Genomic DNA, 13952 nt, shown 5'->3' on the forward strand with positions numbered 1-13952 from the left:
ACAGGCACGTGAAATAAGATTGTATCGACAGGACAGAGACTATTTTTTAATCAAAATATTTATTACTTATATAATACAATTAATAAATTGGTGATATATAGAGAATGTATATGATACATATCGTACTATTACAGTAGTGTGTATGTATACAGAGCGTCCCACGTAACAGTTTTCACGATTTTTCAAGTACTTGCGATAATCCGACAAGGAAATATTTGAAACAAACATGGATCAGTTTACGATTGACTATAACATCGCAATTAAAAAAGTTGGAAAACAAAATTTGTTAGCAGTGCCACACCCTGACACCCTGTATAACTAAATCGTCTATCTTGTAATTCTTAACAATATTGTTTAAAATGTTATCGTGGCAACAATTTGTACGTAAATAGACATAGAATCGCAGGAATATATCGGACGTATTTTACATCGAATTCGCACAAAAGTATTCCTCCGATGTTTCATTCTCCATGGATAAACAATTAACGACCGGTACAAGTGAATTTATCAACGAATAACAGTAAGGTTAAGGGATTAATGTTCACCCCATGATGTCCCTCAGCAATAAATGCAATGCTCGCACCTGTGCGATCCGAGCGTCCCAATAGCACAGGCGAATCTTTGCCGTGTCGAACGTCCATGTCACCCACGCCTCTTACGAGCTCTTCGTCAATGCTACGTAGAGCGGATGTTTGGCGAACGTGAGACGGTTTCTGCTGGACGGGGCAAGTTGTGCGCGCATGGTTCACCATTCGACGACGGTTGGAATTGTTCGCTGGTTTGCTCTCGCAGCGAATAGGTTTCCATTTTAGATTAATGGACCCAATTTGGCGAAGGTGGTGGGCAAATCTCACCCATCATTACCGGCGACAACTAACCGGGGCCAGTGTTCTAATATTTACACGCTGCGTGACAGTCCCTGGACACGGCGATCGCGGTTCGATTAATGGATACTCATAACGGGAATGGTAACGAGCTGTTTAATTAGCGAGACAGCTACCACCAAGCACCATCTGTTTGCTCTCTGAAATTACACCTTGAGAGCAGTACCTCCGGACAAAATGTCACGAATTCGCGATATTACGCGCGAACGTTGACTCGATCGTGATTATCTTCTTTGCAACACGGGGGCGAACTCGGGTCATCTAGAAAATCTCCATTCCGGCACGGTGATTAGCATCGGTGATCACCGTGCTTCAGCAATTCGCCATATTTGCACAATCTTCGATGACCAGAGCGTTCTATATTAAAGTTTTAATATTTTCTTGCAAGCAACATATTATAGGATCTTATTAGATGATGGTAATGGATAGTATTATCGCTGCAGTGGCGGTGCTGGGTTATAGTTAAACTATCGTCGGTGTAGGTATGAACTAAGGTAACGCCTTCGCTGTTTGACGCTCTGACTTTCGCTGATCCCTTCGCTTCCGAGAGCAGAGCGTTCTATATTAAACTTTTGATATTTTCTCACTAGAGCAAGCAACATATTGTAGGATTTGATTAGATAATGGTAATTGACGGTATTATTGCTACAGTGGTGGTGCTGGGTTATAGTTAAACTATCGTCGGTGTAGGTATGAACTAAGGTAACGCCTTCGCTGTTTGACACTCCGACTTTCGCTGATCTCTTCGCTTCGCTCTCTGATTTAAAACTAAACTCTTGCATTCGTTCAGGCGTGTCTTCCTTTTACTCTTACATACACACACGCAAACACTCTTATCATTCATTCTCAATCTGACGTCTAGGAGGCCTCGGTTTAAACGTTCGCTCGATTCCATGTGTTTTCTCCCAGGTACACTTCGATTCGAACTCGTTCTTACACTTTACACCCAAGCACCCTTGTTTGACATTCGGATTAAACTTTCGGAGTAAAGTAGTCCAAAAATAAAGTCAATGATTTCTAGTACCCCGAAGTAAAGTTTAACCACTCTTTCAAATTTTAAAAATGCTTCACTCCTACGATTCGACCAAGCACGCTTTGGTTGATCCTTTAAAGTCTCCATTCGGTTATTTCGATGATCCATCGACAATTGAAGGGCTGCACCTCGAACAACACGTTGCGGACCGTGTCGCGGCGGAGAGTAGAGTTGCTGGAACAACAATCGAGAGCTACGTACTTGTTTCTCTGACGTATGTCCTCGTTGTGTACCGGAAACGGTTGACACTGTCGAACGAACGCTTTGGCAACAGAAGTTGGACGGCCAATGGGATCGATCGCCTTTGTTTCTTTACCTTCGATTGTGGCTCGTGCAGTCACGAGCCAGTTAGAGTTAGTTATTTGACGCAAGATCACGATGATTCAGCGTCAAATGTTTGTCGATGCTGGGTGGGTAATTTAGATCGTCCACGGGTTCGATTGAATTTATATTTAATGACGTATGGATTCGCTTGTAGTTACACGGAATTGTAATATGCAAATTTTTTGATAACGAGGTATCAATACCTTACGTAACGGTACCTGTTTATAAGATTTTTAATTACAATGTCTACCTATTGAGGCCTATTAACTCTTGAACGTACCAGTTTAAATTCAACAGAAATAACTTTCAGATATACAATATATCTGTATATATGTATGGAACACATTGACAGCCAACCAGATAATATACAGTGTGTTCTGTAACTGGTGGTACAAGGGTGTGATTCTACATAAAAAAATAAGCCGAAAAAATAGAATAAATATTTTTCACGCGTGGCTTTGTTTGCGAGAAAATCGACTTTGAAATTTCGCCGGGTTCACTCGATCGTGTCTCTTCGTAACGAATCTCACTGCGAATGAGATTGCTTTTGTATTCGTTACAATTTGGAGTAATTACTTTTGACTTATAAAGTAGTTACTTGCATAAAGTAGTTACTAGCATTCCTGATTACTTTGTTTTTAGTAATTACATTCTATCAAAGATTTCCTCTGTCTTAAACTGAATTTTTCTAGGGCAAGAGTACAATTTCAACAAACTGACGGAAGAAGAAGTGAATTCGCTGGGGTTGCCATACGATTACGATTCGATTATGCACTATGCGAAAAATACGTTTTCGAGGGGTACGTACTTGGACACGATTCTCCCAATGGAGAGGGATGGAAAGAAACGTCCCGAGATTGGACAAAGACTTCGACTCAGCGAAGGTGACATCGCTCAAACCAACCTTCTCTACAAATGTCACAGTAAGTTCCCATTGTTGTTAATTCGTTGCTATCGTTATTAGTTACGGTTTAAAGTGTAACACGTGATTAATTTTCTATTTAGTATTAACGTTAAACTTTCTACGACCACGAATCATTTTTCGATACAGAGTGTGGCCGAACGTTCCAAGAAAACAGCGGAAGCTTCGGTTCCCCGTCTCATCCGAATAGTTCGCCTCCTATCGATGGCGAACGATGCGAATGGAGAATCACAGCGACCCACGGCGAACGCATCGTCTTGAACATCACGTCCTTGGACATATTTAAGAGCAATTTTTGCCGAAGTGATTACCTGGAGATCAGAGATGGTTACTGGTACAAGAGCAACGTTCTAGGTAATAATACGTGATAACGAAACCGTGCGCAACGAGTACAATTTATATTTACCCCATTGGTTTAGTCTGAATCGAGTCCTTTTCAAACTGGATCATGTACACGATGCTTTGTATATAGGAATAACGAATTGACGGTTTAAAAACATTCTGCTTCGTGTGAAATAAAAACATTCAGATAAACGCAAAATGGATGTACAGAGTCACGCATCGCATACAAAAATATATAAATTAATATAAATGAAAATATATAAATTAATATAAAATACGATAAATATTCAAGGTAACTACTCCGAGCTGTTCATGATTATTTCCTATATTTCGTGCATATGTTCTCTAAATTTCACCCAACTCTGAATACGAGATTTAATACGTACGTACTTGAATTGCGAGTCGATTATATTTCATAGAAAATTCAAGAACAAGTCAATGGCTGGGTTTAATTCGCATTATTAATGTTCAGCTTGATCGTAACGCAGGTAGATTCTGCGGTAGCGGGAAGATCCACGAGCCCGTCGTTTCCACCGGAAGTCGGATGCTGGTAACGTACGTGACATCCAGTCGTCAGAGCGGTCATCGCGGTTTCACGGCGTCCTACGAAGCCGTTTGCGGCGGTGACGTCGAACTCGACGGCACCGGTCATTTGGAGTCGCCCAATTACCCGGAAGAGTACCAATCCAGCAAGGAGTGCATTTGGAAGTTGTCGGTGCCCGAGAACTTTCAAGTGGCTCTGAAGTTTCAATCCTTCGAGATCGAGAACCACGACAATTGCGTGTACGACTACGTAGAGGTTCGCGACGGTCATAACGCGGACTCTCCATTGATCGGGGTTTATTGCGGCTACAAAATACCACCGGACATTAAGTCGACCGGGAACAAACTTCTGGTGAAGTTCGTCAGCGACGTATCCGTGCAGAAGGCTGGATTTTCGGCCACGTTCATGAAAGGTGCAATTTCAGTCGATAACGTTTACCTCGTACTCGGCGTCGGGTTGAGCCAGACCTGGCCACATTTCGAGTAACATTGTTTCAAGTATTCTCTGCATTTATGCTCTTTTATCGAAATGGAAGCTTGAGTTGATTTTTAAACGAACGATGATCGAGAGTTTTTGTTTCTTTTTTTTTTTTTTTTTAACACTACCATAGTAAGTGTCGGAAAGTCGTGATCGACGCTCGGTGAATGTTTCAGAATTCGACGAGTGCGTTCTAATCGAGCATGGATGCGAACACGATTGTATTAATACTCTGGGCGGATTTGAGTGTTCCTGTAAACCGGGCTACGAGTTACATTCCGATGGGAAACACTGCGAAGGTAAATTACGTGGAAGCAATTCTCCTCTATCCTTGCCTGGTCACGTTAACATCCAGCAAAGTATTCGCTTCTTATTTTTGTGTGATTGTTCTCTAGAATCTAGAGTATAATTTTGTATATCGAGGAATTTCAAGTAACAAGTATCAATTGAGGGGTGTCCATCGATAACGAGAGTCAGCTCCGTTTCTTTCAAATTTTTGGGAAATTAAAAAGAATGTTTCGAAATTCAGATGTTTGACATTTTCGTTCTTTTTCTTTTTCATAGGATAGGTACCTAATTACGAAATTATGTCGTCCTGGATTCCATCCTTTTTTTTCAGAGTGGTGGGTAGAGGATTAACGTTTGGAGAATTTCCGAACGAAGGGAACAAAATTATCTCTCAAACACACGTTTATTTTATTCTAAAAACATTTGGCGATACAAACAAAGAATCGTGAAATTACTGCAAAATTCTTTCTTCTTCTTGCTCTGTCGCCGTCGAATCGTCAGTTTTCCTAGTGACCCGAACTGTCTCCTCGTCGCACCGCGAGAAAAAGAAACTTAAATCTTAAATCTGTCTCCTCCTTATCGCAACACATCCTTCAATTGTTTTTCAATTTGTTTTGTTTCTCGTAAATTATTTCCATCGATGTTAAATGACCGGTACTTTGAGTCGATTCCAATTAATCTCGACTAATCGAAACGTGGGTTACCATTAGATGCCTGCGGCGGAGTATTCGAAGACAGCAACGGAACCATCACGAGCCCCTCGTTTCCGGTAACTTACCCGGGAAACAAGGACTGCGTCTGGGAAATTATAGCTCCTCCCCAGTACCGTATCACGCTCAATTTCACTCATTTCGATCTGGAGGGCACCAAGGCGCGACAGCAGGAATGCGAATACGATTCCGTCGAAGTGAGCAGCAAGCTCGGTGACGATATCTTGAGGAAACACGGGATTTTCTGTGGATCGAGGTTGCCGCAGTTAATTACGTCGGAAGGGAACTTTATGAGAGTGACTTTCACGTCCGACAACAGGTAACGTTGTTTTTTTCCAAAGATACGAATTTTCGATTCAATTGTTTATCAATTCGTAAAGTTCGAGGGACGCGACGATTAACCAAGAGTTCAACCCCTAAATTCATATCGTATAAGACGGATACGCGCGCAATATAAATACAATTTATTTTTAAATTATTCTGGAAGTCTGGAAGTAACGATTGAAATTGTGAATAAATATAATGTTAACAAATGATATGGATCAATGTCAGATTGTACGTTTGTTTAATTGGGATAGAATAATTACTTTCTAAGTAGATTAAGTACCTAATTTTTCAAAGTTCAAGTTGTCGTAATTAAACTAAAGAAAAAATCGACTGTAGTTTCGCTCTAGATTCCAGTAGAAGTTCTTTTCCGTTTTGCTAGATGTTGACTATACTTGACGCAAAATCAATTAGTCGCTCAAGGACGTTGCTGACCTATCCCCACCATGTAAATTTGTTAGTCTGATACGCCATCTCTCGTTTTCTCGTACAAGCTTGGAAGTATACTCTGTTCATCTCTCAAATAGAAAAACAAACGAAGAATCACGTACCCAGTGGGTTTTGCGTCTGGCGTTATTCATACTTGGAGATGTAATCATCAACGTCCGATTGATTTTGTTGGTCCGCACCGATGGAACTGCGCGTGAATTTCATTCATAAATTACAGCTATTCGTATAATCGGGAAGAAAAAAAAAAAAAATAACATCGCGCATTAAAAATCAATAAAAAATTTAAAACAATCGATTTTATTTTACAGAGAAATTTCAAGTTAATTCTTTGGTTGATTCTGTAATACACTTTCGCAAATAAAGCAAGAGTTCTCGTACGTGAAAGTTGTCCCACTAAACGGAGTCGTTCTTTCTTCGCCCGAATTGTTCGATTTGTTGACATCGTGCGTTTTCTTCTTTTTGTATTGCAGTATTCAGAAAACTGGTTTCGCAGCGATTTTCTTCACGGACATGGACGAGTGCGCGAACAACAACGGTGGCTGTCAACACGAATGCAAGAACACGATAGGCTCTTATCAATGCTTGTGTCACAACGGTTTCACGCTTCACGAAAATGGACACGATTGCAAAGAGGGTGGTTGCAAATTTGAAATCGTCGCGCCAGTGGGCACTATCACGTCACCGAACTATCCGGATTATTACCCTGGTCTCAAGGACTGCGTTTGGCATTTTGTTACCAAGCCTGGTCACCGTATCAAATTAGTTAGTAATCCTTAATCACATTGTAGTAATATTTTTTCGACTGTGAAACGAACTCGCGTTTCCAAACAATTGGTATTTATTTAATATCATTATACGATATCGATATTGGATAATCAATATCGAATAATATCGATATCGAATAAATCATCGTAGTACAAATAAGTTTGTTTCGTTCTTGTTGAAGAAATTCACGTGTAAATTTCAAGTTAGCCGGATTACGAAATAAAACAAAAAGGCAACAAATTTACGGTCATGAATTGATTCGATGTTTCTTTTTTTAGGTTTTTAAAGTCTTCGAGATGGAGTCCCATCAAGAGTGCGCTTACGACCACATCGCTATTTACGATGGCGATTCACCGGACAGTCATATTCTTGGTAAATTCTGCGGTACTAAAGAACCACATCCGATTCTAGCGACCGGGAATCAAATGTATATGGTCTTCAAGAGCGATGCTTCCGTCCAGAGAAAAGGATTCCTAGCATCTCACAGCACTGGTAAGAGAATCTTTTCGCTTGAAACAGAGAAATTCCAAACAAAATGTACGAATAACTTGCGATTCGCTTTAAAAAAATATACGTTATATAACATTTTTCTATAGTCGTTCACTATTCAATCCAAACCTCGTCAGAATTCATCGCGATACCTTCTCGATATTATTCCAAACATTGTACTAAAATGTAAAAGACTTGCCACTGTTTATTTCCACTTCGATATCAGCAACGAGACACGAACCTTCTCGTGCTCTGTATAATCGTTGTAAAATCAAATTCGGCCATCGAAATCGCATGCCAATTATCACGTTTCACGTTTCTCCATTCGTAATAAATACTAAAACCAGTAATTTAATTCAAGTCAACCCTTTGCATTCGAGAGGTGACTCTCGGTCTAGGTTTTCTTTAGGTTTAATTTCTTTGGAACTCGAAGTGCCAATAAGACAAAAAAGGCCTCGAGTGCAAAAGATTAATCTGTTGGAAACGCGTGATGTCGAATAATTCTCGCTGCTAAATCCAGCAACAATTATATTCCTCAGCTTGCGGTGGCCATCTCGTTGCATCGAGCGAAGTGAAGCATTTGTACTCGCACGCGAAGTACGGCTACCATAATTACGACCACAGAACGGATTGCGATTGGGCGATCGAGGCACCGCCTGGCAAAAACGTGCACTTGACTTTCCTCATGTTCCAACTCGAATTCGAAAACGAGTGCAGTTACGACTTCGTCGAAGTTTACGCTGGCCTGGACACTTCCGGTCCCTTGTACGGACGATATTGTGGAAATGGCGTAAGTGTAACAGTGTTCACCTTTTCAGTTTTGTAAGTTGCTCGAGAAGGGCTTGCTTACGAGTTTCGCAAGGACTTTAACATTTGATACTACTTTCTTAACATTTACGGAGATTTTTCATTAGATTTCTATTACCGAAGTGTAATGCTTTAAGAAGGAAAAATAGCTTCGGGGCTACATTTTTCCAGCGATATGTATGAATTTTTATCTCGAGAAAAGAATACATACAATTTATCGAAACTTTGAGAAAACTTTATACGTATATTCAAATAAATATTGTAAAATTTTGTTGAAGTGTTTCCTCGGAAAATATGGAAGATACTGTTGAAAATCAACTTCGTTATTTTAAATGGAATGCTACATGTTTTATGTCAATATATCGAGAAACGTAGAATTTTAAGTAAAAAAGTATTGAATTTTAAGTAAAAAAGTATTAGCTCGAAACCTAACAGTTAAAAAGGGAAATGGGTTTAGGATTACGTTCCTTTAGTGATTTGTTGGAGTTTCTTTAGCAAGAAAGAAACGAATATAATTATATAGTTACCTAGTGTTAATTTTCTTTTGTACCGCTGACGAATCCAATTGCGTTCCAGAATGCGACCGACTTCGTATCGATGAACGAGGCGCTGCTGGTGAGATTCAGAACGGACGACACGATATCGAACAAGGGCTTCGTGGCGCGTTTCGTCGCGGTGGATCGCAAGGACAGCGGGGAGAACTATGGCGGTTCAGAGGACGAGGATCTCGACGAGGAGAACCTCTGATCCGTGGCCGGCCTCGCCAATCGACTGGGCTACGGATTCTACATCGGTTCACTCTTGCGAAGTAACGAACAAAGTGAAAACGAATAATGTTGCCCGGCTGTCCGAACAGAACGTTCAACGTTCGACGGAGTCGTAGTCCGGACGCGAGTGGATCCTGCTCGATCGACGAGGCCGTAAAGTTTGCGCACCTCTTGCGAGCACACCGAAACAAACCCAACCGCATCAAGTCGGCCGAATGATTATCCGTGTTCACGATCACCAGAAGGAAAAGCATAACTTTCCTTGAATCGACCCGAGGTCCTCGCGATCAGGAATAATTCGTTCCTTTTTGCGAGGCGCGTTAGCAAAACAGCTTTCCATTTGGAACGTAGCATGTACGACCCTGAAATTCGGCCTATCATTCGGGCCAATCGTGCCATTATGTGTTTAGGTAGAATTGCATTATAATGTTAACTCTCATAAGTTTCGACCCCGGTGAGACAGCACGTTCTGTTCAGGAGAAAGATGAATGTCACGACGTTGCCAAAACGGTGTTCCGTATTTGTTCGCGGAACACCGTCGATAGAGAGTAATTGTAAGTGATCGATAAACGACAAGGAAGGCACGAAATGTCGACAATTAAAGAGAATTCGAAACAAGTCGACGTTGTTCTCTCAAACACTGCCCCGCGATCGCATCAAACGATTCGACGAAGTCTCAAGATCGCTTTCTTCTCGGTCTGCGTGTATACCTTCAGATCCCCGGCTCTTTCCTCTTCGACGAAAGTGCTTCGCCATAACGGTGTACTTTTTAAGAGTTTCGCGTAAACGTATCCTGATAAATGGTTCTAACGTTCGCGCGGTAAAACAGACGAAAAGATAAACAATCCAGCGAAACGAGAGTATTCTTCGGTTGGACGACAGGCGCCGCGACACTTTTCGCTCCTGGACGTCTCTCGGTGGAAACCTTCCGAACGACAACTTGTGCAAATACTTGGGTAATCTAGATATTAATTTAGAGATAGCGCCGACCGGTCCTAAAGTCGACGATAGAAATTTTAAGGCGAACCTCGTACGAACCGTCTTAATGGAACTTTTCTGAGCGTAATCGAGGTTCTCGTCGAACGTTTATTGTACATAGATAAAACTTAGATATGTAGACGTCGTGCCGTTTTATATGTAGTCATAGGATCGACGAACGATCAAATATTTCGCTAATCGAGTGAATTTTTTCGACAGTTCTTGACTCTGTACTTTCGTCCGTGCTTCTCGATTAAATATCGCGGATTGGCGACGTACAGGATGGCTCGATTCATTCGATTCGCGCAATTATCGGATTTTGCTTTCGACGAAGCTTTAACAAATTTGTATCGTTGCCATTAACAACGTATGAAATATAGCGATCAGTAGATTGCGGATCTTTACGCATTTATAGGAAATTTGAATGTGCAAGAAGAAAGATAAAGAAAAGATTCAAAGTAAAGTTCATGTTAGAACATTTTCAAAATAAAATAAATTCCTATTTCGATACATAGATTCAATTTTTGTAGGCACGTTCGCGAAGATTTTATTTTGCATAAAGATCCGCAGTCTGCTAATCAGTATAGCTATAGCTTATATTCATAGAATAAGATCAAATTTATTCCAAAAATGTTAGAATAGAATATCCCTTGAAGAACACCGAAATTGTTCAGATATCTGAAAGACGGTATGCTCCCAACAGAGTTCTTTCGACGTGTAACATCCTCGACTAACAATTTTCAAAAGCATTCTTCGATATTACCGATGCTTCAGTCTGCGTGAATCGATTGAACCAAGCCGTCTCAGACAAAACAGGAGACTGTTGCTGTATGAAATTGTTCCGATCTGATTGTACGAATAAGTTAACCAATTAGAGAGTAACGATTTAATAAAGAAAACATCGGGATATTATACTCCGAAGAAGTGCAGCTAAAGTAAATAAAATCGCAATGATTTCGTCATAGCTTGTCCACTTGCTGGGAATATGATTTGAGTATTGGAAATTTTGTAACGACTCGCGGTTAAATAGTGAGATGGTAAGTTTGGAATGTCATTCTACAAATTTTTGCTCGGATTGCGTTCAAGCGTAGGACGAATTTGCGATTGCCGAAATCGCGTTACACGCGACGCCAGAAACGTATCGCTCGATGTTCATCGAGATACTCGTGCTTTCGACAAAACGAAAAACAAATGCTGTTCATTTGTACATTGTATTCGTAAAGAAATGCTGTTCTTTGTACATTGTATTCGTAAATCTCGCGGTCGCGTGCAATCTTACATCGCGTAAGGAAACACCATATACTTACAAGCAAAGACATCGGTGATGATATCATTCGAGTAAGGCCTTTCTTTTTCGAAATTTTATATATTCATCGTACGTAACGCACTGCCTCGTGTACGTTTACAATAACGTTACGCAAAAGTTGTTCTCGAAAACGACATCCGTTCAATGTTTCTTTTTTTTTTTTTTTTTTTTTTTCTCTGTTTCAATTACATCGTAAGACGAATACGGCCTATACCATAATCAAAAGGACATGTTTGTACCCGAACGTGAGTGGATAGACGCGCAGAAATGATTCAATTTGTTTGGAAGTGTGCGGTCGTGCGCAGCAAATGTACGTGTATGTGTGCGAGTACACGTATATGCAAATAATTTGTCAAAGATTCGTACGCCTAATACATACGTATAATAATATCTTATCTATTAACGGATGATAAGAGCAACATTAAGCGCCGCGTCAAGTTCCTTTTTGTAAATTATATGTGATTCATTTGTTCTCAGAAATACACGTTATAGGCACTCTATACATTACTAAGCAACGATATCGAAAGTACCCAGCCCACCTGAGAAAAATCCCTCGTCTTACAAAATATTGTTTTATTACAGGTTTCTTCGTGCATTTTACAAGATGTTATTAGAAGCAAAAACGTGACAGAAAAAAGGATCGAAAACAAGTAATCTCCTACGCGCGATAAAAATAAGTATGATCGAGTCTTGCCTTTACGCTATAAAGTAGTACACTATACTTTGTTTCAGTGTATGTGATACAAGACGCTAGTTAAAATCGAGGGTATAGTTTGTTAGACGTTTCAAGTACGAGATTAATCTTAAATACCGTACTTGCCACAATTATTGAACGATAATGGGATTCAGCTAGATAAATGTTGCATAGTTATTCTTATACATTTAATAATTTTGTAGGAACTGCATTATCCGTTGTTTACGATTTGGTATGAAATCTGGATGGGACCAGGTATCGGATGCGAGAGAAGAGTGAGCGTAAACGCAGCCTGGGATATTAACAACAAACTATAATAAAGGATTCAAACGCTACAATTTTTAAGCGTAAAATCGATCTTGTTTTTCTTTAATTTCAGATTTTGGCGTGAGAAATGAAAATAATATCTTTACAGAAGAAAGCAAAGCCAAAAGCAGAGCAACGTCCTTTTTCATTATTTCTCTTAATTTAATCATTTAAATTAACGTAGATAATTTATATTACAGCTTGAGGTAGGAGTGTCGTACTATCGGGCCACATTTTCTACTAAATATAATACTTTCTACTAAATATATAATTTTTATATTTCGGGACAAAGTGATGTCCAGTAATTCGGTAATGCGAATATCGATTTCAAGGTAGAACCGAGAATGCAAAAAGACTTTTGTATCGTGATACGATAAATCACCGATAGAGAAAAAGTAAATATTCAAGAACTATCGATGGCCACGTGAAACTTTTAACTTCGGTACAAGGAATCGTGCTACTTCGTGTAACTATATTCGGTGAACGAGATCGCTACAGATGCAAGGACAATGAAACGCGTGGTCGCTCCGTTACGTCATCGGGTACAGTTGTACTGATATTTTAATATCGGTGATCAACTTTCATGATCATACTTGATATCGATATTCCTGCAGACAATTTCAGACATAAAACGACGACGATTAACTACCTAAATAAATATCATTTCAATCAATTTAGTACGTTTCGATTATAACAAATTTTCATTTTCATTTGAACTGCACACGTTCCGGTTAATTAATTTTAAATCGAGAAAGTAGCAAAAATCGATACAATTCACGCTTTCTTAATCGCGAGATTCTAACATTTTCAATGAAAAGTGTTTCTAATCATTGTTTACTCGGATTTAACACGTAAGTTCAAAGTCCGAAGTTGAATTGTATAGCCACAGACCATTGACATTTACGTATTGTTACAAAGATGTCCCGTTTGGAGCGTAACAATTGACCTAGATAAGACTTCTTTTATATTTTACAAATACGACACATTTCAGTAGAAAGGAATTTCTGTCGCTTTAAGAAGTACCTCAGCCTAACGAACCCAATATAAAAACAGAACAACGATGCGTTCGAATACATGGTTCGAAGCAGATCCTAAGAGCTTTAGCTGTAATTGGTTCAATTCTCTCCTTTTTCTAGAAGTAACTTCACGAAATGACTCTATAGGTCCGTCCCGGGACTACCGCAATTATTTTGCGTGCACCTCGGTGCACAGCCGAGTTATTTTAAGTAACAATAGTCCGGGCCCCTCCCTGCGTGTCTTCCTGGGGAACGATCGTCGCAATTTGCTGCTTTCCTTCATCGAGACTGATCGAGACCTGACCGTCTGTGACCAATTTTAGAAAAAGTGAGCGGTCGTGTAGCACATGCGCTCTCGCGTACAACTCTCATCCTTCCTTGGTGCTCCTCCGTGACAAGGAACGTCTGGACGACCTGACGAAGCGAAAAAGTATAACCAAACGATACCACGCAGTGTTCCAGAAGCTTCTGCTTGTTTCTTTATACGAACTTCATATGATTCGATCAATTTTGATGGTAACAAAAT

At 40.0% G+C, this 13952-nt stretch overlaps 1 protein-coding gene across 1 annotated transcript in view; it reads left to right on the forward strand.

Annotated features, from left to right (window-relative positions):
• Positions 1-11910, forward strand: part of LOC128888962 (bone morphogenetic protein 1) — an 82359-nt gene extending 70449 nt beyond the window's left edge. The window contains exons 7-15 of the mRNA XM_054146195.1: positions 2934-3164; positions 3293-3517; positions 3994-4461; positions 4703-4825; positions 5525-5843; positions 6769-7060; positions 7342-7555; positions 8092-8342; positions 8936-11910. Coding sequence (XP_054002170.1) covers positions 2934-3164; positions 3293-3517; positions 3994-4461; positions 4703-4825; positions 5525-5843; positions 6769-7060; positions 7342-7555; positions 8092-8342; positions 8936-9106 — 2294 coding nt within the window. The 3' untranslated portion in view covers positions 9107-11910. The remainder of the gene's footprint in view (positions 1-2933; positions 3165-3292; positions 3518-3993; positions 4462-4702; positions 4826-5524; positions 5844-6768; positions 7061-7341; positions 7556-8091; positions 8343-8935) is intronic.
• Positions 11911-13952: the final 2042 nt, after the last annotated feature.

Source organism: Hylaeus anthracinus, unplaced genomic scaffold (genome assembly GCF_026225885.1).
Source record: "Hylaeus anthracinus isolate JK02 unplaced genomic scaffold, UHH_iyHylAnth1.0_haploid 11994, whole genome shotgun sequence".
NCBI classification, from domain to species: Eukaryota; Metazoa; Arthropoda; class Insecta; order Hymenoptera; family Colletidae; genus Hylaeus; species Hylaeus anthracinus.